Below are 27,415 nucleotides of genomic sequence, written 5' to 3'. Positions count from 1 at the left end.
CTGCTGAAAAGAAATAGCATCTTGGATGCGGGGGGAGGGCTGAAAAGCCCTGGGCCATCTCTTTCCATTAAAAATGTGCTGCAGTCCTAAAAATACAGGATCTGCCCTTCTCCCTTCCTGATGAAACCATCTGCGAAAGAGATTGCAGAGAAACCTTTCACTGTGGATTTGCGGTTAGTAATAATGAGTCCACCGACTCCTGATGGTCTGGTTTGGAGCTGGTCTTAAGTTTCTGATCGACACCTGATCTCTGACCTTGACCTGGGAGTGAGGAGAAGTCACTGCAAAGATTGCCTGCTGTGGGCGAGTAACACAAATCCCTCGTCTGTAGAGAGCTCGTACAATTCAGGGTACACATGGGCGCAGCCCTGAAACAGAAAGAGCACGTGGGGCTGAGGAACAAAGAACTGGCTGAGAGCAATGAATGGAGGGGGTGGAAAGGTGGGAAGAGCGCTGGGGACAGGGGTGGTAACTGCTGCGGAGAAGGTGAGTGCCTGGTTTGTCTGAGCCTGCTTCCCGTGACTGCCTCTGCTCTCCCTTCCCTTCCAGGTATGTTGAGCCACGGCTTCCCCCAAGGCCATCGCTGGCCTTTGCCTGCCGCCGTTCCCTGTTGTCACCTTGTCCTTCCCGTGGTCTCCAGGCTCTTTAGGATGAGCTGCAGTGGGTGATACCAAGCGAGGGCCTGGGAGGCGGAGGACCAGAGGATGGGATTCCCCCTCCTGTCGCTGTGGCAACCGTTGGGAAGGGAAGCAGCGATGGGGTGCGATGGGCGGCTGTGCGTGGCCGTGGAGGGGTGTGATGGGGAGGCTGCGGAGGCAGGGCTGCGCTGACATCACGCCGGGGAGGTGGCGCAGAGGGAAGGGGAGTGGGAAAGGGAGAGCCAGGGAGACTGCGGAGGGAAGAGAGCTGCATCGGGAGTGGGCTCCGGGGAGAGGTAAGAGATGCTCGGGGTGTGTGTGGGGGGGCAGCGGGTCAGGGTGGGCTCCAGGAGCGACTGCGGGATCACAGCGTGCCTTGGCATCTTTCTGGCTAACGTGCTGATGTGGGATGGCTCTTGGGCAGCAGTAATATTATACAATGCCCTAAGAGCCTGGCACACAGCAGGGCTTGGTTCTTGGACAGCGACACTGGGTCAGAGCCTGGCTGGCTGGTGCAGAAGCTGCAAATGCATCCCCCCAGGATACCAGTGTGTTACTGACACTGTGCTGGGAAGAGCCAGGAGTACCTGCACCTCCAGGATGGGCTAAAGGGACTGGGGACCAGCCCTGGTCCCTCTCTGGAGATGGGGACCAGAGTTCTCTCTTGGGATTAGAGCACGAATCATTGATGAAATGAATCAGAAGTTTGGAGACCCAGTCCCCTAAGTTGCATCTAGCTAATAGGAGGCTGTAAGCAGAGCTGGTGCACTGGGACTGAGCCCAGCAGCATGCGTTTGGGGTGGGAATCCTAAACTGCACATCTCCAGCAGCCTCAATGCTTACCCTGCCTGTGCAGAAAGCAATAGTTCTGGGGAAGGCAGCCAGGTGCACAATTATTGCCGGGAGCTCTCTGGATGTGGATCCTGGGGATCTGCAGACCTGGAAGGCAAAATAACAAAGTCCTTGAAACTGCTCTGGATGTCGTATGGTCTTTTAGCATAACAGTTGCATAACGGGATCTGATCTGCTAGCGGAGAGAACAAGGGGTGACGGTCACCTCTGTGCCCTGCGGCATCCCAGCAGTACCTATGCACTGTGCTGGCCCATGGCCTTGGGGTGAACCTCATCTCTTCCTAATCCAAAAGCTGGGCTCATTCTCTAACGCTTGAAAAAGCTGGTGGCTTTACAGCTCCAATTCCACGGCAGGGGAGCGTATGGACTCTACACCTACGTGCAGGCTGGGCAGCAGTGCCCTGCAGCATGTTAGCAAACTATAAAGTGAATTCATTAGCCCCTGCTCAATCTGTGCTAACTTGACTTTTGCCTGTCAGGATCCTCAATGTGTATCTGACTGAGAAAAGTACATCTGGGGTCAGAAGTCCATTGCTGGTCACCCCTGTGGGTGTCAGAAACCAGTACTGGGGTGGAGATGGAAGAGGCACAAAGCAGAAACTCAGTAGGGCTGAAGAAACCTTGTCTGAAATCCAAGAACAGGGAGAGGCCAATGCTCCTGTCACAACCATTTTGTTGAAATAACGTTCACCCGTTTCCCATGTTTCACACGTCATTTAAAGGGCTGGGGGCAGCAGTGGGGCCAGGGAGAGATGCAGCCAGGAACGCTTGAGAGTACATGAGAAAGCAGAACTGCAATAAGGAGCATAAATATGCTTTAATTAGGGAAGGCTATTGCTGTGAGATGCACGATCCTCCCCTATGAAGGCACAGATGCTGGGTCTATAGGGAGCATTTGGGAGTGGCCCAGGGTGGCCATACTGCTGCTTATTTCATGGTAACTCTGCGAACAGCAACAGCTTGTGCTGCTGTGTGGGACTTCTGTGGGAGCAATGGGTCGGAGGCTCCACGCTTGGAGGCTTTTAGGAGCAAGCTGTGGTGTTGTCACCCAGGTGGCTGTGTGGCCAGCTGCGTTTCAGGCCTCTGATGTGGGTGGGCAGGGGAGGAGAGGACCTGCTAGCAGCTCCCTGTGCCAGCCCTCAGTGCTGCACAGGGCAGCTGTGGTGGGAGGGAGCCAGTTCTGGATGGGGCCAGGTGCTCCCAAATGAGACCTTGCTGGGTACGGCCTGAATCAGGCTCCCAGGAGCAGTTTGGGAAGGGTGCAGGGAGGAGTTAATGCTGCTTTTCTGCAGTTTCAGTCCCTGAGGTTGCAGTTCTGCATGTCCAGCAGCTAACGCAGCTATGACTGCTTCTAAGTCATGTTTCAACTTGATTTTTTCAAGGTGATTCAAACTTTAGTGGGGGAATGGCACCAGGACCTCCCACAAGCAGAAAGGTCAAGTCAACCCTCCTAGTCCTTGACCTTCTCCACCGCTCAGCTGGCTCTCCTTGCTATGCCCCCTACAGCTTGCCTACACTGCAAAAGGGATGATCATGTGAATATTACACAGCCTGGCATCTGCACATCAGCTGAGTCTCTGACATGCTCCTAGTGCCTTCATGCAATCCTGTTCCACTGCCGTGCTATATTACCTGTGCGTTTGGTCCCTGCCATAGGCAATCACTGCTAGATATACAATAATATACAAATACAATAAATGGGAACTTGTGCTCTGCTGGGTGTTGGTACCCAGGCTGCCACACACACCCTCCCAGGAAAAGAGGGCTTGTGGACCTGCAAGCCTCTGCAGAGCCTTGGGGCACTGGGAGGAGCTGCCCTTGTGCCAGCATCCAGAGAGGGCCCTGGGAGCTGAGCCAGCTCCTCTGAGACATTTTAGTCCTTCCTATTCCACAGTCTGTCTTGGCCATGAGTCCACTGCAGTGAATGTTTTCCAGTTCCTTTTGCAGGAGCACTCACAGGCGCCTACTTTGTGTTTGTTTTCACTCCTTATCTGGTACCCTTGAGAGCAGGCAGGGCAGGCAGCACAGCAGCTGAGTCAAGGAGAGCGGGTTGGTGTGTTCCCACTACTGCCTGGAGTCCTCTCTATCCTCTCCCTAAACCCAGGCTGAAATTCCCTTCTGCTGAAGTAGCCATTTGTTTAATAGCTGAGGTTACTTGAGTAATCAATAGTTCTCTGGTTCCCAACGGAAGTATTAACCCTTTGGCCAAATCAGCATTTCCATCTTAGCTATAAACCTGGTCTTAACTCTCAGCTCTGAGGGGATCGAGGTGCATTCCTGACCTACCTGTGCAGAACCCCGCTCCTTTTCTTTCCTCCTGCCAGCGTTGCTTTTTCTCTCTGAGGTTAAGCAAGAAGGTCTGGAAGCACATGGAGGAATTGCTGGAGCCGTTTGACTCTCTTCGGTCTCAGCCCCTCTCTTGGCTCTGCCCCAACAGCTCATCCTCTGTGCTTGCTTCTCTAAGGACAGTGGTGAGGACAGAATCAATGGGATCCTCATGGCCAAGGGCATTGCTGATACAACTCCCAGTCCACGGGCTCCAGGAGAACTTGGCTCAGCTGCTGTCAGTAGAAGAAAAACTGTTCCCATCGCACAGCAGGACCTGTATCCCAGAGAACCAGGGCTGGAAGACAAGGTGCCCATAGTAAGGCTCCATAGCTGCAAATAAATCTTCCTTGCAAACAGGCGAAGGCACCGACTCCCTGGAGCTGGATTTCCACTGGTTCCATCCCAGCAGCCAAAGGCTGGGCTGTGGCTCTGGGCTCCAGTTTCCTCTGACTGAAGGAGGCCACAGGGTTTGTTCTGCTGCTGGGGCAGTTGAAACACCCTCGCTGTGCATTGTTAGCATCTCTGCACATCTCTGGTATTTCCAAACCAGAAAAGGTCACAGAGACCCAAGAGAAACCCACTTCCCTCCTTCACTGGAACTCCTCTTTCTGCCTCGCACATGCTTTTGTTGCCATCTCTTGCTTGCCAAATGCAGGAACAAACACTGGGGTTTGGCAGGGCTCAAAGCCTTGGCTTGTCGGATGGGAAAGAGGCATTCTTGGTCCTCAGCCCAGGGACAGGGCTCTGCTCCATGTCTGCTGCCAGGTTCTCCAGCTGCAATTTTGGTGCTCGTCCCATGCTGAGAGCACTGTTCTTACGTGTTCGGGGATGGGCAGCACCCCTGGGTGCTGGGCTGTGAATCCTGCAGGAGATCCACAGAAAGTGGGTGGGAATAGCTGGAGCAGGACCCAGAGCTACGTGAACCCCAGCATGTTGCTGTGGCTGAGCTGCACGTACAGTGGGAGGTGCAGGAGTCAGCGCTGCCTTGAGAGGCTTTTCCCCAAATATCCATGACGGCAGGGGGGCAGGGAAAGGCAGAGGGAGGCCATGTGAAGTCAGGCCGTCTCTGCTTTGTTTAAATAGGGCTGTTATTGCCAACAGTTGCCCCCTGAGACACTGCAGGGCTTACGCTGGGGAGGGAGCCTATAACTCGGAGACAGCTGGGAGGCACTTGGCAGCTACTGCTGTTTCAGTGGCAGGCACTGGACTTTTCCTGGTGCTCAGGGGAACTGGGATGGCAGCCTGGATCAGACAGGGCAGGGCTGGGCAGATGAGAGACGGTCATTGCTGCCTCCCTGTTAGAAGGATGCTATGGAGCAACAGCAGGGCCTGATTTCAGAGAAGCATTTGAGGTCTCAGTGCACGCTGATCATCCCAGAAACCTCCTACTCACTTTTCTGCTGCGCACAGTCCAGCCTCCTCAGACAGCACAGGGGCTCATTTGCTCAAACACTGGCTAAGGCAACCCACAGATGGCATCAGCCCCAGAGAGGGAAGGGGGTTTCTCATGGTGGTGAAGAGGTGAGGGAGAGGAGGGAGGAAGAAGAGGAATTTCCTGGCTGCGGTAAAGGTGGGCTCTGCTTGAGGAGAAGTTAGAGAGAATGGGCTTATGGTCATGGCAGCAAACTGGGGGAAGGCAGGGGTGGGTCAGCGGCAAACCCTGGCAGAACAAACCCTGTTTACCTTTCCATGCTGGCCCAGGAATGAAGGACGCACAGCTCCCCTCTCCCCTTGCCCACCTTGTTCTGCTGCAGAGAGAACAGAGCACTGGGGGAGCAGCCCTAGACTGAACCAGGCTGAAGGCAGGGGCTTGGCAACCAAGCGTCAGGCTGGGGAAAGATCTCATCTGAGACAAGGGAACCCTGATCAAGCTGATTTTCAAAGTGAGAGACTCATACGTTTCCCACCTGGTTAGTGCTGGCTCAGCCCTCTGGAAAATGACACACGTTTTCCTTGCTGCGGGGCCAGAGGGCTGTGCTGGGAGCACTCTGCTGCTGTCCTGTCCTGGCTGCAGACGGGAGGTGCTGCTGGCAGGATCCAGAATCACTCTTCTTTCCCCTTTTGACAGCTGTTGCTGGTTATGAAAATGGGAATGTCCCCCAGCCAGTTCTCGGCAGGAACTGCCCTTTCCAGGGCTGACCGCATGGGCTGTTTCTTCCTCTTCCCACCTCCTGACAGTAGTCGCAGATTTGGGTACGTTCTAGTCTTGGCAAAGCACTGCCCTTCCCTGCTCCGGTTCCTCACATGGCGCACAGGAGAGGCCCGTGGCTGTGGCCTGTGAAGGGGGGATGTTTGTTCCTTGGCCTCAGATCAATAAAATTCTTGAGCCATTTCTCTTCCCCAAAGCACAATGAAAGAAATAAGAAACGCTGGGCCCAGTCCTGCCATAGGGATTTATACCCCAAGCTGTCAGTCTGCAAGTAAACCTCGTTCCTAGCACAGAGATCCTGACACCAGCTACCGTCCCCTCTCCCCACAGTGCAGGATGGAGATCACACCTTGCAGGAGAGCGGTAGGGACATCACGGCATCTTGCAGGAAAGTCATAATTTCTTGTCAAATCTGAGGCAGAGGCCAAGTGAGTGTCCACAGCATGGACAAGGGAACACTGGGCAAAGCTTAGCAAAGACAGGAAGGAAACAGCAGGGCTTATTGCTACTGGAAGCTGTGGTTATCCAAAGCTTAGCAAGATTTGCGGAGGGGTCAAGCATCTCTGTAGGCAACGAGACTGTGCAGAAGTTACCACCGATTACAGTTGCAGCAGGGTAAGAAAACCCGGATTTCCGAGCTTAAGCCAGTTTCTAAGAGAAAAGAGCAGAACTAGCAGGAAAGGGAAATGACTCCAGGCCAGCTTACTTGCACTGTCCTTGTAGCAGCCAGCGTTGGCTACCCAGAGGACACTGATGGCACAGAGGTGGGTGGATTCAGGCCACATCCTACCCAGCAGGTTGAGAGTTCCTCAGAAAGCCCAAATGGTGCAACTGAGCTAATTCAGAAAGAAGTTGTCTGGCTAATGCCAAGGTCAGTCTGAATAACTCCTTCCACTCTCTCTTCCACTTTCATTGTGCGGTGAGGCAGGAATCTGAAAACTCCCTGGCTGATTTTGGGACCCCAGACAGAGGTCAGTGACCACCCTGGTTCTGAGTAACAGATGAGTGTGTTAGCACCAACCCCCCTGCGCTCAGTTCCCTCCCTGACTCCTAACAGCACACAACGACAGAATTTCCTTGCTCTTTATCTCAGAGGTCAGGGAAAATTTCTGCCACCAGCACTGAGTTAAATAAAAAGTTGGTAAATTCAGGAGGAAATGCGGCTTCATGCAGCAAGGTGCTAACCTTTGGAATTGCTTTGAGAGTTGGTTAAGTCAAATATGATAACTGGCTTGGAAATATCCTGATGGTTTTATGACCTTTAATAACGTCTGTACTTCTGTACCCAGACAAGGGTCACCAGACTGCTCCAAGACATGACCAGATCCCCTTAGAGGGATAGAGAAAGAATTCTCTTCCCGTCTTTCCTTGTCCTGTTGTGATTGCCGTTGCTCAGTTTCTGTAAAGCACAGGAATTACCCCAGGCCAGAGCAGCATGGCCAGAGTGCTGAGCACACCACATGGCCTGTTCCCATGAACCCCACTTCAGTATGAGAATGATCTCTGTGTTATGTTATGGCACTTCTGGAGGTGCCAAGGTGGTATGTGTTTTGGAAACTTTGCTTCCAAGACAAAGAAGTGCAGAGTTGTTACTCAGCAGAAAGAAGTACCACATCTGTGTCCTCAGGAGCAGACGGCAGGGTTTGAGCCCCATGCTAATATTCTCCCAGATGGTGCTGAAGAGACCTGAGATGTTCAGGTCTCTCTGTGACCTCCTGGCAAGTGAGGGAGTGTGGATGTGTCTCTTCCCCTGCCAAGACGAACACAGTCCCTTTCACTTTTCTTATTTTGCTTTTACTGTCCCCAGCTCCAATGAAGGGCTGTGAAGGTTGGGTGGCGGCTCTAAGAGGGTGTTATTGCACAGTGACCTTCCCATGGCCATTGCTGAAGGGGCTCCAGATAAGGAGAGGCCCTGCTGAGGGCAGTCATGCTCTTGTCTTTGGAAGTTCTGCGGAGACCTTTCTCTTCCCAGGTATTAAGTGGTGCTTTGTGGGACTGGGGCTCAAACCTCCTTTGAGGCCAAGCAGCCGTAGGGACAGGCTTCAGTCACCACCTGCCCATGACAGCAGGTCCCCCTGGTGCTCAGTTCACTGGAGCCTTCTCCCATTAGCAGGTCACTGTGAGCAGTGGATTATACCCTGGCAACAGGGACACTGCAACATGCAAGCCCCGAAACTGCAGTGCCTGCTCCACTACACAGCAAAATAGGTCGTGCATCAGCAAATGAAAAAGGACAGATGGTGTCTGCTAATACAGCTTAGTTTATGGCCTGTAGGATTAACTCACTAGTTTTCATGTCTGCAGAAAATAGGAAATGGGTGGGTTGGGTGGAGGAAACGTGTGGTGTGCCCAGCCCTACCTGTGTTTGTAGGATGCACCAGCTGGAAAGGATGTCAGAGATGCTGTGAGGTTTTGAGATGCTGCTGAAGGGCTGCCAGTGTCTCTTTGGGTGTCTAGGCTCTAGTGCCTTCTACAAAGCCTTCCCCTCCAGCTCCGGTTTCCACAGTCCCACTGCAAAAGTCAGCGCTGTAGGGAGAAAGATGCTGAGCCATGCAGGGATCTCCAGCAGAGACAGGGACACCATTTGTGGTCTATGCACCAACAACGTCTCTGCAGGAGAAGCCCACAGCTTCCTGTCCTGCACCAGCTGCAGGACAGCCTCCAGTTCAACCTTTTGAACTCCCAAGCACACACGTGTCTGCAGGAGTGAGAGAGAAAGCTGAGGCAGAAGCCTCAGGTCTTTTCAATGCCTTCTCTGTGACACACTGTTCTCCTTTCCCGGAAACCAGGCCAGTGCCTCACTCTGTTCTCCTTGCAGAAATCAAGCCCCGTGCCAGTGCTCTAACTTCTCTGCATCTGCTCTCTTGAGGGCAGAACAAACCCTTCCTCAGTCCTCTGTGAATGATCCTCCTGAAGATTTCACCTTGATCCTTGCTGCCTCTGCTGCGGCCAGGTTTGCTCACATCCTGCAAGATGCTGAGCACCCTGAAAAAAAGCTGCCATCAGGGAGTAAGGAGAGAGGAGAGCCTCCAGAGTCAGTGCTAGGTTCCTGCCATGTCATGCCATCTCCGTGCCTCTTGCTGGTGGCACCTTGCTCTCCCCACTGAGTGCCCAGCCACTGCCACCCCGGTACAGTGTGCCCCAGACAGGCAGCTGCCTGCTGCTATCAGAGGTGTTTGTCACCCCCCACCTTTTTCTAGCCATAACCAGCTGCCACAGGCACTGGGGTTTTCTCCAGTGACTAATTTGCCTGTGTTTATGCCAACACCAAACACATAATTGTCTGTTTAACAACTTGGGTGAGGAGGGAAGTCTGGCTGCTTCCTTGTACTGTAGGGATCAGACCAGCACTTTCCTGATGGCAGCACCCTACTGTGCTAAACCTTCTCAGTTACAAATCCCCTATCATTAAGGATAGCAGGTCACCAGTAAGAGTGAATCGAGAGTGGGGATCATTGTTACTTCTATCCCCAAAGCTGTACAGTGAGTGTGCAGGACAGCAGGTGTATAAAGAAATCAGAACAGCCTGTGCTTTTATTACAAAAGGAAATGCTTCTTTTGTAGAGGGGAAAGCATGTCAGATTACTATTAGAAGTAATTGCTTAACACTCCCTACCTTTACGTCATTGCTGAAGTAGACGGTAGTGATCTCCACGTCCCTGTTCGGGGTCTCCTTTCAATGCACGTGTGTCAGCAACGGGGCCAAGCCCATGGCTGAGCCCTGGAGAAGACAGGATGGTGAGCTGTGTGGGCACGCGAGCCTCCAAGTTCTTCCCCCTCAAAATCTCCCCACCTCCCACCTCTTTTATCAGCTGCTGACAAGACTTGCCATGTGTGTGGGCAGCTCCCAAGCTTACAAGATGATTCCCCACTCCCCCCACCTCCATCCATAAGCGCATTCAGGATTTCGAGGAGGGGAGCGCAGCGTTCCTCTGTCTGCAGGCCTGTTCTGCAAGGGACACGCAATGCTTTCAGAGAGCTCCATGTGGTAACTCTCTTCCAGGATTTCACATGACAGCATCTTCCCCAGAAAGTCACAGCAGGGAGTGGAAGATTGCTCTGCTGTGCACGTGGGTGTTAGGAGGGAGCAGAGTGGGATGGGGAGATGGAGGGGAAAGGAGGTGCAACCGCAGAGTAAACCAGAACAATCTTCTTGGAAGAGCCTTGAATTTCTGATCCCAGGGGTCCCATCTCCTGCCTTTTGTTCTTCATTTAAAAGAATGTCAATTCTTGTTAAGTCCATCAGAGAAAAAGGGAGTCAAGCAGAATCATCTCCTCCTTCGCTGAACACATCTCAGGGGACCACGAGAGACAAACAGAACATGAACTAACTAGATCAACCCAGAAAGTGTGTGCAGATTTGCACACTGGGGAGGGTCCTCCCCAGCCATTGGTGTCTTCTCTGGAGAGACATAAACAGCCGTTAATAACATCTCCATCTGAGAAACCATCAGAGTGCATGTCATTACAAACCAGTGTTTCCCCAGGGCCCTGGCAGAAAATGACCCCAATGAGCTTCAGTTCTTGAAATCACAGCTGTTACCTTGTGAATGCAAAGCATTCCTCACCACAGATCTCAAAGCTCTCAGGGTTAAGCTTCACTGAACCCCTCTGACAGACCAAGACTGCCATCCCTTCTCTGCACACAGGGGAGCTGAGGCCCTGAGAGGAGGAATTAAGGAAGCTCCACATGCTCCTGGCATGACTCTTCAGGACAGGGAGCTGGGACGAGACCCCCCACTGCACCTCTGAGATGTTTAAAACTACCTTTGTGCTACTCGGGTCTGTCTGTCCCTCTCACCTTCATCTAGATGCTGTGACTACAGCAACCTCTCGGGTTTGTCTGCAAGGTGTCACAGCACATACCTGGCTGTGCTCTGTGGTGGGTCCTCAGGAGACAGACCCTTGAAATTGTCATCTGCATTTTGGCACTGGTGAATCCTGATGCACCTGGATCCCTTTAACAGCCCTGGCTGTCCCACCCGGGCAGGTCCAGAGGTCTCAACCGGCCCAGCAAGACCGGAGCTGAGTCATTCCAGAGTGCCCCTGTCTGGCAACAAGGAAGAATTCCTGGTCTAAAGCTGTTCGCCTCCTTCCCCCATTTCATTGTGTCTGTGGCTATTTCAGAAAGCAGCAACATGAGCTGGATTTCCTCTAGACTCCATCTGCTCTGAAACACAGCCTGTGACCCATGAATAACTGCCCATCCCTGCCTGGGTAAAGAGGGAGAAACCCTGAGGAGACCTATGTACTTCTAGAGAAAACAGACTGTTCCAGGGAGGGGTTCACACCTCGGTGCCAGAATAACCTGGAGGTTTCAGGCTGATTGAATTTTTGTATGTCCCGAAATAGCTGTTTCAACATCCCCTGTGTCCTGTGGGCCAGGGAGGAGAGCAACAGGCAGTTATTTACCATAGCTGTGATATCTGGGTAACCAGGAAAGGGGGGGCAGGCAAAGAGAACGTGGTAGGAGCTGGAGTTTCTATTTTATTGGTGGCAAACCAAAGCTGGTGTGCCTGCCTGCCAGCACCCCACCGCAGCAATATCCCCGTGCATGGCGCACCCCAGTCCCTCCATGCAAATACTCCCAGTCTGAGCACAGAGTTTCGCAATCCCTTCCCGGCAGCCAGCCTCTGCTTTCACTCTCTGAATTACAAAGGGGAGTTTTCATTACATCACCAGAGGCTCTTCCTTCTTGAAGACAGTGACAGAGCTGTCACTCTGCTTTGCAGGGGGTTTTTGGGGTGTGGGTGGCCGGGGTATTTCTCTGGAAAGTGGCCATGTGCCATGTGCCTCCCAAAAGCAAATTCAGCCCAGCCTGGCCTCCCCAGCTGCTCCGTCCAGGCTGGGAACGGCACTGGGTAGCGCGGGTTGGCTCCAACTGGTGCCTGGACAAAGCATGCCCCACACTGCTGCTGGAAGCCTTCCTCAGAGATACAGCATTTTCAGGCGGCTTTAAAAGTTGCCTGTGCCAAATCCTGCCCTGATTTAAGCAGCGGGGTCGGAAGTCAGCAGTCTTCCAGCTTTCTGCCAGCGTAAGCAAGAGCGAATTTGCCTATCAGAGCTGGGATTTGCGGAGTGGTTCACTGAAGTGTTTGAATTCCCCCCTTTCTTTTTTTTTTGTTTGTTTTTGTTTATCTTTTCAAATATCCCTCAGTTAAACGGTCAGACTGGTGATGGTTTCCCTGCAGCCCCAGGGAGTGGCTGATCTGATCTCACTCCCAATCCGGTGACTTTCCAATCAGCCTCTTTCCTCCCCTGCGTGGCAGCCAGCTTCCGTGCCCTCTCCTTCCTAGCCCCAGCCTGGTTGGGTGTTTTTTTTTCAGTTTGAATCAAAACAAACTACTGAGTTCAAACTGCTCACTAGTCAGGAACATGCTGAGCAGGAGCCTCTGCTCCTGGCAAGGGCTATGGAAACTCGCCACTGAGAAACACCTCAGCCATGGAGAACTTGTTTTCAAGTAGATGGTATGTCTGGAACATGGCAGGATCAGGACAGTTAGGAGCCTGTATCTCTGAGCTCCATAAAAGCACTGAATTCCCTCAAACATAGAAAGACTGCACAGCTGGGGAGCAGGCAAGATGGCTCTGAAGTCAGCATGAGCCCCTCGGATTTACCCTGGCCTCCCCCAGCCCTGTTTGTATCATGATTCCTCATATAAGGGAATGAAGAGTCATTTCTGCCCCATCAGCACATTGTGAGCTGATGCCTTTCCCAGGGACTCCAGATGGTTTTGCTCTCTGTCTCTCTGTTTGTGTCTGCACTACTGGTAATTCAGGCCTGTCTCACATTAGCTTTTGAGATGAAACCTTCCCACAATTAGTTACAGTCTGTGCTCTTGCGCTGCAAAGGACGTAGGGCTGAGCTGTCAGAGCGCTGTCTGGGAGATCCGTCCCACACACAAGCCCTGCTCAGGTTTCTCTATTTCAGTCAGGAGTGTGATTTTTCTAGTGAAATCATCAAACCAAGACAGTCTCTGCTGCAGATGGGTAGCGACAGCCATTTAAAGATGCCTCATACCTGGCTCGTCTCAGACAGGAATAGCTAATTTCAATATAATCTTGTTTTACACCAGTACAACACCTCTCCTTTCTTTCTCTGGCCTTCCTTTCCTGTCAGTGAAATGGGGAGGGGATCCTTTCACTCCAGGAGCTCCACATCACAAGTGTCAGAGATATGCTAAGCACCTTCATGCCTGCCCATGACCTGCCAGGGACTGGAGCGCAGCAACTCGCACTGCTCGGGGGCAACGAGCTCCACAGACGCCCTTGTAGCATCCCTGCCTCTCTTGGAGCAGAACTGTTTGGCTCCCTTGCTAAACTAGCTTGCTAATAACAGGGTTCTTGATCCCAGGCGGGAATTTAATACTCTCAAGGCCAATCCTAAGTGTGGTCCAAAACTTCCAGCTGGGCCAAAGCCATGTGTATTGTGGCTGGAATGCAGGAGCGCAGCAGAGGTGAGGGAGAGCTGACAAATGTCTGGGGATCATAAGCTCTAGGGAAGGACTTGGGTGCAGCAGGCATCTTGGGATAAAAGCACTAAGTGAGGGTGTATGGCAGGCACAGAATTAATGAAGAAAAGCATAGGGAAGGTAACAGGAGAGCTGAAGGGTATTAGGGGAGGAGGAAGCTTCATTTGTGTGCTCTTAGACAGATGATTTACTCCCTCTGTGCCTTCATTCATCCGTCCATCAAATGGGGAAGCGTCATCATTATCTCTGCTGTACAGACAGGCACAGGGTCTTTGCCTACAGCAAGTCAGGCAGCGTGAGCACCGAAACCCAGGTGCTTTCGACTGTCAGCCTGCGTTCAGTTTGCTAAACCGTGTTCTCCATTCTGGAGGCACCGAACGGGGCCCTCCGTAGCTGGGAAGGAGCCTGGTAATAACTCTGCAAATAGGCTTTGCTGAGAGAAATTATTTCAGGAATGGTGATAGCTGGAATTCAGTGATGAAGCCACACTTGTCTTGTCACATGTATAACTACAGTCTGTCCAGTCAGAAGCTGACAGTCGACCGGGAAAGCAGCCCCTCCTGTTGCCGATTTAAGGTGCACTTCACATACACAGCAGATCTTTCTGCTTCGCCTCCCCTGCATAATAAGAGACAGCGTCCTTCCCATTAGCTTATCTGCCTTTGAACGGGAGACGGGGTTGGCAGACCCCCGTGGGCACGGGGGAACCCTAGAAGGAAACGGGAGGCTTTTAAATTTCTGCATGACTGCAGTTAAGAACGTGGGTTGTAGTTTCAATGCCTCCGTATGAACGAGGCTAAACCCTGCACTCGGGGAAGAGTTCCCGGGTGAGTAAATCTCCACACGACTCTTCACAAATATTACAAAGGGGGGCCACGCAGCCAGGGGCGAGATGCCCCAGCGGGATGAATTCATTTAGAGGGGACTCCTGCGGTTACAGACCCTCCCCTCCAACAAGAGACACGTTAAAAAGCAAACTGCCTCGGGGGTGACAGCCTGCCACTCGCCCCCAGGCTCCTTCACAACCCACCGTTAGCCCCAGGCCTGGGACGGGAGGGGGGAAGCCCCCGGCTGGGTGAGGCCCGCGGTGGCCCACCCCGGGGCGGGCAGCGATGCTCCAGGCAAGCCCCGCGGCCCTGTCATCGCCGAGGGCGGGATTCTGAGGGGAGGCGGGGAGGAAAAGCCTGAAACCACCCGGGGCACTGCTGCCCTGAGGGGGCTCTGCCCGCAACCAAAATGGCGGCGCCAGCGCCCGCTGACGAGAGGGGCGGGGCGGGGCGGGGCGGGGCGCGTGCGCAGTGGGCGGGGCGGGGCGGGCGCGGTGCCGCACTCACTCGGCTCCGGGGCCGCCGATCGTTGCAGCCCGGCGGAGGCAGCGCCCGGTGAGGGACGCGGTACCCGGAGCCCCCTTCGTCCCCTTGCAACCGACCCTCGCCCGGACGGACACCGTCGATTGGCAACTACCGCCCCGGTAGCCATGGGCTCCGAGCGGGATTCCGAGTCGCCGCGTTCTTCCTCTATCCACTCGGCCGCCGCCAAGTGCCCGAAGCCCGGTCGCCGCCGCCGTCTTTCCTTCCAGAGCGTCTTCTCCGCCGCCGCCGCCTCCGCCGCGGGCGGCCGCCGCCGCGCCAAGGCCGAACCGCCTCCCGCCGCCCCGCCGCCGCCTCCCGCCGCCCCGCCGCCCCCCCCCGCCGCCGCCGCCCCCGCCGCCGCCTCCTCCCCCGCCGCCGCCCCCCGAGGAAGCGCCGGCGGTCCCGGAGAGCGGCGGCGAAGAAGAGTTGGAGTGCCCGCTGTGCCTGGTGCGGCAGCCGGCGGAGAACGCCCCGCGGTTGCTGTCGTGCCCGCACCGGTCGTGCGGGGCCTGCCTGCGGCAATACCTGCGCATCGAGATCACCGAGTCCCGCGTCAACATCTGCTGCCCCGAATGCAGCGAGCGCCTCAACCCCGCCGACATCCGCCGCCTCCTCCGCGACTCCCCGCACCTCGTCGCCAAGTACGAGGAGTTCATGCTGCGACGCTGCCTCGCCGCCGACCCCGACTGCCGCTGGTGCCCGGCCCCCGACTGCGGGTGAGTGCCGGGGGCGGGGGGGGGGGACACGCGGTGAACCGGTGCGGTGCTGCCCTGTCCGTCCTGGGACAGCCTGGGGAGGGGGGGGGGACCCACTGTCCCTGTAGGGTGCTGCCCCATCCGTCCGTCCTGGGACAGCTCAGGGAAGGGGGGGTACCGCCTGTCCCCATAGGGTGCTGTCCCCATAGGGTGCTGCCCCATCTGTCCGTCCTGGGACAGCTCAGGGAAGGGGGGGTACTGCCTGTCCCCATAGGGTGCTGCCCCATCTGTCCGTCCTGGGACAGCTCAGGGAAGGGGGGGTACCGCCTGTCCCCATAGGGTGCTGCCCCATCTGTCTGTCCTGGGATAGCTCAGGGGAGGCGGGACCCCCCCCCCGTCCCCATAGGGTGCTGCCCCATCCGTCCGTCCTGGCTGGCTCAGGGAAGGGAGACCCCCACTCTGCTGGGGTGCTGCTCATCCCCAGCTGGTCCTGGGACAGCTGGGTCCCACTGTTCCCATAGGGTGCTGCTTGTCCCCAGCTGGTCCTGGGACAGCTGGGTGAGGTGGGACCCACTGTTCCTGCAGGGTGCTGCTTGTCCCCAGCAGATCCTGGGACAGCTGGGGATGGCATCCCTCCTGGGGTGGTCCTGGATCCACTGTCCCAGTGGGATGGTCCTCATCCACAGCAGGTCCTGGGGATGGTATCCCAGCCGCTGTCCTGCTGGGGTGCTGTCTGTCCTCACCTGGGTCCCAGGACAGCACAGGGAGGGGGGGCTCACCCCCAGTGGGGTGCTGCTGCTGATACACGCTTCTGGTCCTACCGAGCCCCATGAAGAGCCCTCGTTGCAGGTGTTCTTTGCTTGCTTGTCAGCAGTCCCTTCAGGAGAGTTGGTGGGCCTTGGGTACCAAAATGCTGCTCCAGCTGTCCCTGCTGCCTCGCTAGAGCACCAGGATTTGACCTTGGGGATTGTGGAAATACAGACAAATCGGGTACGAGTGATAGGACTTGAAGGGGGTTTTAGCTGAGCCATTGTTTCCCTAATTCAAAAGAAAGCTTTTTTCCGCACAAATGGGAAGCGTGGAGTTTCCCGGGCGTGTGTATCACTGCGAGCTGTGGGGACGGTGCATGGGGACACTCGGCAGCTTCCACGGTGGGGAAGAAGGAACCGTAAATGGTCACTTTTTCCCGGTGAGGATGCAAATGCATGGCACAGAGGAGTGATGTTGACTCACTGTCCATTGCCTAAGTGAGGAAATGTCTGTCTGTCCAGAAGTCAGCGCAGCCAGGCTTGATGACTTTGTAGTTATCTGCGTGTTGCTTTCATTTTCTGTTCTCCTTTCCTTTAAATGAACTCTGTTAGGTTTCTATTTGAACGTTAGCCAAAGCTGCCTGGAAAAGAGCTTTGTTCAGGAAACTTAGAGAAGTGTTGCGAAGTTTACCTAGAACTCAGCTTGGATTGCAGTTCTGGGTAGGAAGAACATGAAAGGAAAGTCTGACCTAGTAGAATGGAAAGTGTGGTGGGAGGGTTGTGAAGATTTAATCAGAGCATTGTAATAGCCTTCCTATGCAAATCGGTTAACCTGGTTCAGGTTACCTATTTCACAGCCTCTGAGCATCTGTATATAAGGGCTTGTTTCTTCAGAGGGTGACGTTAATAGCGAACAACAACTTTGCTCCTTTCTGAAGCAAAATCGAGTGCTAGATCTTGATATTTCAGTAGCGCTGGGGATAAGAATAGGGAGATGGAGCAGGTTATGCTGCCCACAGAGCGGTACCAGAGGGAATGCCCCTGCTGTTAGTTAACCAGCCAGAGAAAATCCAGTTCCTGCTTACCAAATCTCGGCTCTTTGGCTGCTGTGATATTTATCCGTGCTCAGGATAAGGTGTAAATGCAACGTAAGTCACCCAGGCTGTCTGGTTGGAAGGAGCGGGCCCCAGCACGGCCTGGAGGGCGTTGCCTCTTTGACAGTAACCCAGCGTGAGTCTGATCCGACCGTTGCTTTGGGGAGGTTTGGGCAGACTGGTGTTACGCACAGCTCTCCGTGTGAGCGAAAGCCTCCTCCCTGGTTAGCCAGTGAGCAGAGCGAGCCAGGCGACGTGCATGGGCATCCTCCTCTGAGCTGCCCAGCAGAAACGAGAAGCGACCCGGGGGGCTGTTGGAGACCAGGCGGCTCTCGTGGACCGGTGCTGCTAGTGTGTCTCAGAGTAGCACTCGAACAAAGGCTGTTGGAATCAGCCCTCCGGCAGGGAGGGGAATTAATCACCCTATTCATTCTTCCCAGCGAGCTTGTGTCGCTGTGCTTATGTAAAGCCAGGGTATGAATTATTTACAGCGGGCTTTCCCACCGTAGTAGTGCCGGTGTACCGAGCCAGAGCGGGAGCGTCGGGCTGGGGGCACGGCGATGCTCCGCACTGGGTGTCACCCGCCGCCAAGGTGACGGCAGCGAGGGGCTGCTGCGCGATGGCGGACAAAACGCTGGGCGTGTGGCACGCAGCATCCTCTGCCTTCCACGCGTACCGCAGTCTTTCGTAAATGAAAGAGCCTGGCTGTGCTGCCAGGAAGGAGGAGGAGGAGGAGGACCAACACAACACCGGTGCATGTTGCCATGGAAACGCTGGTCAATTGATGCGCCATCAATCGCAATACAAATCATTTTCTATGTTTGCAGCTTTTTCTTTTTTTTTTCTTTTCCCCCTTGCTACAATCAGGTGGCATCGCTGTCTAGTGTTCGTCACACTGCATCTCTCATAGAAGCTTGGGAGAATAACAGAACCTTTAAAGAAATGGAGCTGTGTAGGCTGAGCTCCGTGAATGAGGCTGGAGGCAACTGGTGAGGCTCTGACTCCCGTGGAACAGCAGGAGGAGGGATGGAGGCAACTCGTGGCCATCCAAGGAGTGGGGTGGAAGCGGAGATGTGCGGTTCCTGGGGTCTCAGGAAGACACTCGCTGTTGTTGCTGCATGGGGAAAAGTCAGATTTCCCCTTTTCATCTGCTAGGGTTGAGCCTGGAAGCAGCTGTTTAACGCAGCGATATGTATGAGGTCAGGTGAAGAGGGGGCATGTATTGGCCGTCCAGCTCCTGCTGTGGCTAATCCTAGGCACATCGCTTCAACTGCCTTTTTCTAGTTGACCTTGAATTCAGAGATGTGTTATTTCTTTCCCTAATAGACAGCCATGTAGTTTGTTTCCCCGCAGCTGTGGGCGTGTTCACGATATTTGTCATTTCAGCTTTAAGAATAAAATATAAATGGTGGCGACTTTAATTTCTCATAGGATTTGCTTGAGTGTTTCGAAAAACCCTACATTTTGAATGAGGGGTTAATTTGGAGCATGGGGTTGCTTAATATATGACACTGAGCTTTCCTAGCCCACTGTTATGATTTGGTATAGCAGTGTGTCATAACACAGCTGGTCAGATGAAGTTTTTTGGGTTTTGTTTTTTTTTTTTTTTTTGCTGGGGGTAGGTCTTTGGCTGTATCGTAGTGGCAGGGTAAGGATGCTTAGCGGGATCTTCCCTAGACAAGATGCGTAGGAGTCGATGTGGGTCAAGTTTGTCCCTCCCAAACCCCCAGGCCATCTGTATCCTGTCTCTCCTCGAATATTGGCTTCACGTGCAGAAGTGCTCAGCTGTTGATGCACGTGGAGACCCTGTAGTCGTGCCTCCCGGCCCTGCATTCGGCGCAGAGATGTTGTTTCTTTGGTGATTATGTCGTAGCCTGGCAGGATGAAGTTGCTCAAACTCCCACGGGATATGAATCATTGTGGTGTGACACATTCAGTGGTTCTCACGCTGCTGCTTCTGAGAAGAGGCAATACAACTTGAGCTACACAAGCTCTAAATATAAAACCTTAAATAGGAGTTATTTTCCTCTGACCGCTAACAAAAATACTGAGGATGAACCACAAAAAATACCCTTTGCCACACTGGTGTCGCAGAACTGGAAGGCGCTTCTGGAATTGCTCAGTTCAGCCTCTGCCAGTGGAAACTGCCTCATCCTAGACGACTGTAAGTCAGCTTTCCTATGGCGGTGTTTGGTGATGCCGCTTAGGCTTTTGTGTAGACAGCACGCTTCCTTCTGGAAGCGTCACACTACTATCAGAAGAAGTGAGCTGCTTGAACCTGGCCTCCCTCTCTCGCACATTCAGTTGGTTTTACTCAAGTGTTGGCTTATTCCGGAGGCAGAGCGTTGTACTTCACTGCTCTTTAAAAAAGGAAATTCTGTGGAGATCGACAAGAGCTTGCTTCTTGAGATAGCTATACGTGCAAACCCCTGTTGTTCCACTTTTTTAGAATCATCCAGTTGATAGAAGTGCCCAGGCCAACCTCAGCTTTCCTAGACTGCTCCGGGCCCTATAGCATCCACCGTATGCCTGTGCTAAGGAACTGGGGTATGTGAGTTTAGCCACAGGTGCCTGGAAAGAGCAGCGTGAGCCTGTCGTAGGAGCCTGAATCGGCAGAAACAGCAAGCTGTTAGCCAGGCACACTGGGCAAGACAAATCTGGTCTGTGTGAATTGACAGTGAGAGCTGCCCGCAGTTATTGAGCAGAGAATTCAATACTGTAAGCTGTCTATATAAAAGGTATCTGCCCCAAGTAACCCAATTAGCACTAGGTAATTTCAGGCCCTGCAGCGCAATTCACAGGACTGGAGAAAGCAGGAATTTGTCTAGCGTGCAGGCTGCTGTACGGACAGTGGTCAGAAATAAGATGAAAGAAATGAGATGGGAGAGGTGGGCTGACTGTCTGCGCCGGCTGACCCGCCCCGCAGGGCGACGCTGCTGCAGGCTGCGGGGGTAAAAGCACGCGTCGCTCGGCGTAGCCTGCGAGCTCGCTGCAGCAGCTCCTCAACCAGCTGCTTCGAGCAGAGCAGCTCAGGCAGCGACAGCCTTCTGTGCCGCCCTGGGCAGGCTGAATTAAAAGGATCGCTGGACTGTCGCTTGATAACTTTGTCTTTTACTAATTCACCCGGTGTCTTCGTTCTCCAGTTACGCGGTTATTGCCTACGGCTGTGCCAGCTGCCCCAAGCTGACCTGCGAGAGGGACGGCTGCCAGACGGAGTTCTGCTATCACTGCAAACAGATATGGCATCCCAACCAAACCTGCGACATGGCCCGCCAGCAAAGGGCACAGACGCTCCGAGTACGGACCAAGCACACGTCAGGCCTCAGTTACGGACAGGAATCCGGGCCGGGTATGGATTCACATGTTTTTTGGTTACTCGGTGCTGCAGTTATGCCTGTGAAGCTGAGAAAGAGCCACCTGTGCGCAAAAACCCCCTTCCCGGCAAAGCGGGGGGGTGTTAGTGCCCTGCGGGGAACGCTGCTGCGTGGCACAGCTGAGGGTCTCCGGCAGCCGCGGGTGAGAACCGCTGTGAAACTCCGAGTCATTTCCCCTTCTCATGCGTGTTAGAACAAGTCTGGTGGGCTCCTCCAAGAATGCAAAACAGAGCAGTAGGTGACGATGTGCTTTTGGTCCTTCCGCGTCACGGCAGCTCCCCTCATCCACCCCAGCTAGGCTTGTGGCTCTTTTGATCTTGGATGTTCTCGCTTCTTGCTGATCTAAACCCTGAACAAATACGCACTTTTTACCCTTGCAGCTTCAAATTTGCCCGCTGCGGTAGTAAAGCGTAGCGTTCGTGCCTAGTTGAGTGTGGGGAGCCTTGCTCCATGCACTGTTAGGTGTTAGTAATGTTGGGTACAGAAAAAAAAATGCCAACCCACAGACTCCTATGCTGCCTGGTAGGAGCTGCTGTGTCTCCTGAGTTAGTGTTCATTAAAAATAACTGCATTGACTCTGGAAGTGGGCAGTAAAGCCATTTCATAAAGTCTCACCCTACCCCCAAACAAAACACCCTGCTTTTCCTTCTATGTCAGGAGTTTAAATGTTAATACGCTTACTTAGAATGGAGCTGCCGTGGGTGGTTCAGAGGTGGCTTAGTGGTATGTCAAGGTTCAACATGCCCCAGTTAGAGGGCCCTGATAATGGACAGCATAGATACTACCACAGCCTGTGGTACAAGCCAGCAAGCAAAAAATAGTTTCTGAGTTTTTTTCTTCCTTTTAAAGGAGATCCCTGCCAGGAAGAGCTTAGCACTCAGCCACTGAAAGGGAGGTTCTTGAGACAGTGGTTTTTCCCCACCCTGTTCTTGCTGAATTCAATACAGTGATTAATAAGGTGCGAGCTGGTCTCAGCAGCTGGATTTCATATTGTCGAGCGTTGCGGAGGCTGCCAGCAAAGCCCTGAACCACTGCGCAGCCATTGCATAACTGCGATCAGATGACACTTGAATTAAGGAAGAGATGAAGGACCCTTATCCTGCTCTGCCAGCAACAAACTGGGGACTGGACAGCCTCTGCACCGGACTCCCGTGTGCAGCTGCAGACCCCATTCCCCCTTCTGGCTACTTTTGAAGGCCAGGTTTGGAGTTTCTCTGATGCCTTGTTCTCCCAATTGTACTGTCGTTCTTGGCCCATGAGTCACCTCAGTGGAGCAATTTAGTAATGGTTTGTTCTTACGCTGTTGCCTTGGCTAGCGCAGGGCAGGTATGACTTGTTCCCAGCGTTTAAGCATGTTCTGGAATACATCCTGTTCAAGGCTAGAATAAGCTTTTGAAGCGACTGTTGTTTGCAGTCCCTGCTGTCCAGGCAAATGGCTTTGGTGGGATCTGTCTCACCGATATTATCTTCTCACTCTGAAGATAAACTAAAGACACAACCATCCCCGCTTTATCTGTGATTAGCAAAGGTGTTCTGCCCGCACAGAAAACAAGGGTTTCAATCCATAACGAGAACCCCCTCGTTGATTCTTCATACTTGCAGCACAGAGTGTCCAACTCAATCCCGTGCTTCCTCCCCGTAGCTGATGACATCAAGCCATGTCCACGTTGCAGCGCTTACATCATCAAGATGAATGATGGGAGCTGTAACCATATGACCTGTGCCGTGTGTGGCTGCGAGTTCTGCTGGCTGTGTATGAAGGAGATCTCGGATCTGCATTACCTCAGGTGAGAAAGGGGAGCAGCACGCCTGGGTTCCTGCCGGTGGGGTAGCACGTGCCTCTCTGAGGCTGGTTGGAGGAATTCGTACCGCGTGTTGGCCTTTCATCCTCCTGCCTCTCCAATCAGTCAGTAAAATTTTCTTCTTTCTGACCCAAAGATCTGAACTTTCTCCCTACGTTACAGCAGGAGGATGCTCATCCCCACCAAGAAAAGCTCCTCCTGATACAGTTGCATTTGAGAGCTCTTAGCATACTGGATCTTAAACATAGTCCCGGTAGTGTGATAATCACCTCGATGAGCAAATTAATCTTGATGGGGAGAAAGAGGGAAACCTTTTTTGTGTTGTCTATCCGCTTCCTAAGTTTTGGGTTTTGGGTTCGTGCAGAAGTTGAACTTGGGCTTCTCAGGAACACATAGGAATTGCTGTGGTGTTAATGTAATTTTTTTTTTTTTTCCTTCCATTAAGCCCCTCTGGCTGTACATTCTGGGGCAAAAAGCCATGGAGTCGTAAAAAGAAGATTCTCTGGCAGCTGGGCACATTGATCGGTGCTCCTGTAGGCATTTCCCTCATTGCTGGCATTGCCATTCCTGCTATGGTCATTGGCATCCCTGTGTATGTCGGGAGGAAGGTAAGTGTGGAGAGTACAAGGTTGGAGCTGAGGGATCTGGGGCTTTTGGGCCATTCTCTGTACTTAAGGCATCTGACCAGAAATTTAGTGTTGATATGAAGGGTGGATCTTTTCATAGAACCAAAATTTAGTTGTCTTTTCTAAACCTTGTCTTATCTTTTGGGCTTCATGTGGGGAGAGGGAGGGTGGTGGCTGATAGCCCTTCAGGCTGAAGTCCTCTCAGATGCATTTTGCATTGCTCTTGTGCCTCTGCCTTGAATCAGGAGCACCCAAGGAAAAACCTGGTCCCTTTTTAACACATCCTGTGATGATGGGCTCTATGGGACAGTGGCTGGACCCTGAGCATCACACTTTGGCTTGCATAAGTCACTCGTGTGTTTTGATGCTGACCTGCTGCCCCAAACTGTGTGATACTGTTGTGTGTCTGTGCTGATAAAGAGGTGTTGAGAGGGAAGAAAAGGCATGTCAGCACCGTACTTGTAGCTGCTGCTTTTTCTTAAACACAGACCCACCTGCTAGATCTGATCTGTGAGGAGATCTGTGGTCAAGATGAGGTTCTTTAAGGACCAATGCAGCTGACAAGGCTGTAAAATCACAAGTTTATTAATGTCTTTTGCTGGTATTTGCTCATGGCCAGGCTCTGTTCTCACCTGGTTCTTCTCTTTCCGTCAGATCCACAGCAGGTATGAGGGAAAGAAAACCTCTAAGCACAAGAGGAACTTGGCCATTACTGGTGGGGTCACCTTGTCTGTCATTGCCTCTCCAGTCATCGCTGCTGTCAGTGTTGGTAAGCGGGCACAGTCCCTCTCCCTCCTGGTGGGCCGGTAGTCACCGAGACAAGTGGGTAGCCCAGCCCTGTGAGATGGGGGTGGCCAAAGGGCAGTCTGCGGACCGCTCTGCGTGCTCTTCTGGGCACATCCCTCTGTTTTGCATCCAGGCTGCATGTCCTCATGTGCTTGAGTCGGCCTGGAGCCAGCATGGGGCTTGTCTGGGGCACCAGTTGCCTGTGCCACAGCCCATAGTGGAGCCCCTCGACACGCAGAGCTGTCTCTTACCCATAGACTGGTTTGGTGGCTGATGTTTTGGGGGTTCAGCCGAGGCCGTCTGTGCTCTTGGGGTTCCCTCACTCTGCACTGCAGCAGCACAAACGAAGGGCTCCTCCACTGTCTTATCTGCAAAGTTGCGAACTAGGACCTTTAAAAGCAGCGTAAACACAACTGAAAGAGTCCCTACCCCAAAGAGTCCTTTCTGTCTGCCCAACGCAGCTCAGTCTTAAACTCCTCTTAACTCAGCGCATCCTGCCCTCCAGGTATTGGCGTCCCTATCATGCTGGCTTACGTCTATGGTGTTGTGCCGATCTCGCTGTGCCGAGGCGGTGGCTGTGGAGTTAGCACCGCCAATGGAAAGGGTGTGAAAATTGAGTTTGATGAAGATGATGGACCAATCACAGGTACGGTGATAACTGGTGAAGGGAAGGGGGTGAAGCAGGACCCTGTCATCGCCTCTTGTAATGAAATGGTAGGGGGTCTTAGCATTTCCCGAATCTGAGTATCAGTCTTTACCTGGGTTTGGCTAGAAGCAGTTATTTGCTTCAGTCTTCTGGTGGTCAGCTGTGTAGCTCTCGAAGAAGAATCTCAGCTCTTCCTTGCCCTGGACAAGGCAGGGAGGCAGTCTGAGATGAGACGCATGCTGCCTGCTGTCTGACCCCCGGCTCTGCCAGCACCGTCGCAGCCAAACGCTTCCCTTGCTGATTCCGATTCCTGTGCTCTTCTTCCCCGCAGTGGCTGATGCCTGGCGAGCCCTGAAGAACCCCAGCATTGGCGAAAGCAGCATTGAGGGGTTGACCAGTGTGCTGAGCACCAGCGGCAGCCCCACCGATGGGCTCAGCGTGATGCAGGGCAACTACAGCGAGACGGCCAGCTTCGCCGCCCTCTCAGGCGGCACCCTGAGTGGAGGTGTCCTCTCGGGAGGCAAGGGGAAGTACAGCAGGTAACTGAACTGATGGGCACAGCAGGAAAAGGGTAGAGGCTCCCAAGGCCCGTGTTGGTTGAGTAGGCTTCTTTTGGGGAGTTCTCCAGGACTGTGGGTGGTCCTTCTTTTAACCTGGGAGCCGTGTCCTAGTATTTTTACTTCTTGGTCTATTGTAGAATAACCCGTCCCAGCAGACCAGGCTACTTCTGGAGTCAGTGCTAGGCTAGTTCTTGCAAGGAGGACAAAAGATAAGTTTTTTGTCCCTGCTGAGCTCCTTGAAACTGCAGAGCTGATGCTTCAGGTTAATTGGGGACAGCGCAGAGATGCGTGCCTGGCCTGTTTAAAGATCTTCCAGTCCTCTTATCCCAGCCTAGAGGCTTTGATGCTTCCTATTCTCCACTGGCCTATAGCAAGCAGGGTCACCGCTTTCCAAGTCAGGAGGTTACACCACAGTTTTCCTCTAAACTTGCCTGTGAATCAGTTTGCTGGGTAATTGGAGACATGTGTTGATACAGCAGCCAGGATATAATTGTGACTGTGTACTAGATCTGTGGAAATCGGTTCTTCACAGGAATTGTGTGAGTCATTGATACAAACACAACTTTACCTTCGTCACGGAAAACAGAATGGGTTTACCTAAATGGAGCCAAAAGTGAGACTAAATGAACCGTTGGGCTTAAACTCTGTCATGCCGAGACGCACCAGCACAGAGGGGCTTTTTCTTTCCCATGATGAACAGCAATTGTTTGGTGCCCCTCGGGGACCATCTAAGGCATTTCTGAGGAATCCTCTTCTTTCCTGCAGGCTGGAAGTTCAGGCAGATGTCCAGAAGGAGATTTTCCCCAAAGATTCGGTCAGCTTGGGGGCTATCAGTGACAACGCTAGCACTCGAGCCATGGCTGGTTCCATCATCAGCTCCTACAACCCCCAGGACAGGTAGGAAGACGTGCAGTGGTGAGAAGAGTGTTGGTAGTGGGTGTCCTGCAAAAATCCGTGCTCTGCGAGGTGCTGCTGTGGGTGGCGAGATGACTGTAGTGGCACCAGTCAGCTCTTCTGTAGCTGGCAAGTGGATTGATCCTTTTACTGGCACAGACAGAGGACTGGCCACAATTTGGGAGCAGCCTCCGTGTGTAGTGTAGAGGCTGAGGAGGGGATCTGCAGCCCAGGACCCTCAAGGTCTGTTCCTGGCAGCTTGCAGGGACTCTGGTGCCTTCCCAGTTCAGTTCATGGCTTACAGCCTGGGGATCATCTTGGCTGCTGTTTGGAGGACTCAAGGAGAGCAGCGAGTGCTGTTGTTTCCCAGATGCCGTGGGGTGATGAGCAGCATCTTGCTCATGTTTGGGAAATGAGATCCTCTCGGTACAGCGATGCAGTGCCCAGTGTCGACCCAGTCGAACCCAGTAACTGTACCCAGTAACGCAAGGGTGCTTGTTTCTGCAGGGAGTGCAATAACATGGAGATCCAGGTGGACATTGAAGCCAAACCAAGTCACTACCAGCTGGCCAGCGGCAGCAGTACAGAGGACTCTCTGCATGTCCACACCCAAATGGCAGAGAATGAGGAAGAGGAGGAGGAAGAGGAAGAGGATGGTGAGCAGGACCAGACGTGCAAACACCAAAGCTGTGAGCAAAAGGACTGCATTGCCAGCAAAACCTGGGACATCACCCTGGCCCAGCCTGAGAGCATACGGAGTGACCTGGAGAGCTCCGACAGTCAGTCGGATGACGTGCCAGACATTACCTCGGACGAATGTGACTCCCCCCACTCTCAGACTGCAGCAGCCTGCCCACAGACCCCCAAAGCTAGAGGTGCCGAGAGCCCAAGTGCCCACCTGAGCCACTGTGCCCAAGCCGAGGGCTGCAGGCTCGATGAAATAGTCAAACTGGAGTGCATCGAAGCCAGAGTATGAAGTGGCCTCCTGCTGAAAAGCACACTCGCTGTCATTGCATCTTTTGGGGCAGGGTTGTGTCCGTGTTGGCTTCTGTTTGTGATTCTCCAGCTGGCTCCCCAGCCTCGCCTTGGGAGTTCCTGTTTCTTACGTGACTAAAAAGAAAAAGGAAAAAAAAAAAAAATCCCCCGCCCTCTTTTTGTTTTAATTTATTGGTTCAAGCTCTGTGAGGTGTGTAAGAGTGTAAATATGTACGTGTGTCTGTATGTCTGCAAACATCCTAAGGGACTATTTGAATAAAGACTCTGGTTGTCATTCGACTCGCATCCAGCTCGTCCTTTGCAAAGATGTACTGTGAAATCCTCTGGCTCCTTTGCCCTTTGCTCAAGCGTTTGTAGACACTTCCCTAGCCCAAGGCATGGGGAAAATGGGGACGTCTCCTC

The 27,415-nt window shown here is 53.3% G+C and overlaps 2 protein-coding genes and 1 long non-coding RNA gene across 3 annotated transcripts in view; 2 read left to right on the top strand and 1 right to left on the bottom strand.

Annotated features, from left to right (window-relative positions):
* Positions 1 to 284: 284 nt before the first annotated feature.
* LOC121233875 lies at positions 285 to 10,136 on the bottom strand. Its single transcript, XR_005934166.1, has 3 exons — positions 9,584 to 10,136; positions 1,482 to 1,577; positions 285 to 368 (listed from the first exon to the last, which is right to left on the bottom strand). It is a non-coding gene; the product is annotated as an uncharacterized LOC121233875 (long non-coding RNA).
* TMEM54 (transmembrane protein 54) overlaps positions 493 to 27,415 on the top strand; it is a 30,482-nt gene continuing 3,559 nt past the window's right edge. Inside the window, exon 1 of the mRNA XM_030038266.2 lies at positions 493 to 934. The gene's annotated coding sequence lies outside the window, so the exon portion shown is untranslated. The remainder of the gene's footprint in view (positions 935 to 27,415) is intronic.
* RNF19B (ring finger protein 19B) lies at positions 14,802 to 27,292 on the top strand. Its single transcript, XM_030038217.1, is given in 10 exon segments — positions 14,802 to 15,204; positions 15,206 to 15,507; positions 20,473 to 20,678; positions 22,346 to 22,490; positions 22,951 to 23,113; positions 23,786 to 23,900; positions 24,423 to 24,563; positions 24,895 to 25,102; positions 25,889 to 26,020; positions 26,525 to 27,292. Coding segments are annotated over 10 exon segments (2,169 nt in total). The 5' UTR covers positions 14,802 to 14,916; the 3' UTR covers positions 26,994 to 27,292.

This window comes from Aquila chrysaetos, chromosome 16 (assembly GCF_900496995.4).
Source record: "Aquila chrysaetos chrysaetos chromosome 16, bAquChr1.4, whole genome shotgun sequence".
In the NCBI taxonomy this organism is placed as follows: Eukaryota; Metazoa; Chordata; class Aves; order Accipitriformes; family Accipitridae; genus Aquila; species Aquila chrysaetos.
The sequence above is the reverse complement of the archived record's forward strand: the minus strand, read 5'-3'. Positions and strand labels throughout refer to the sequence as shown.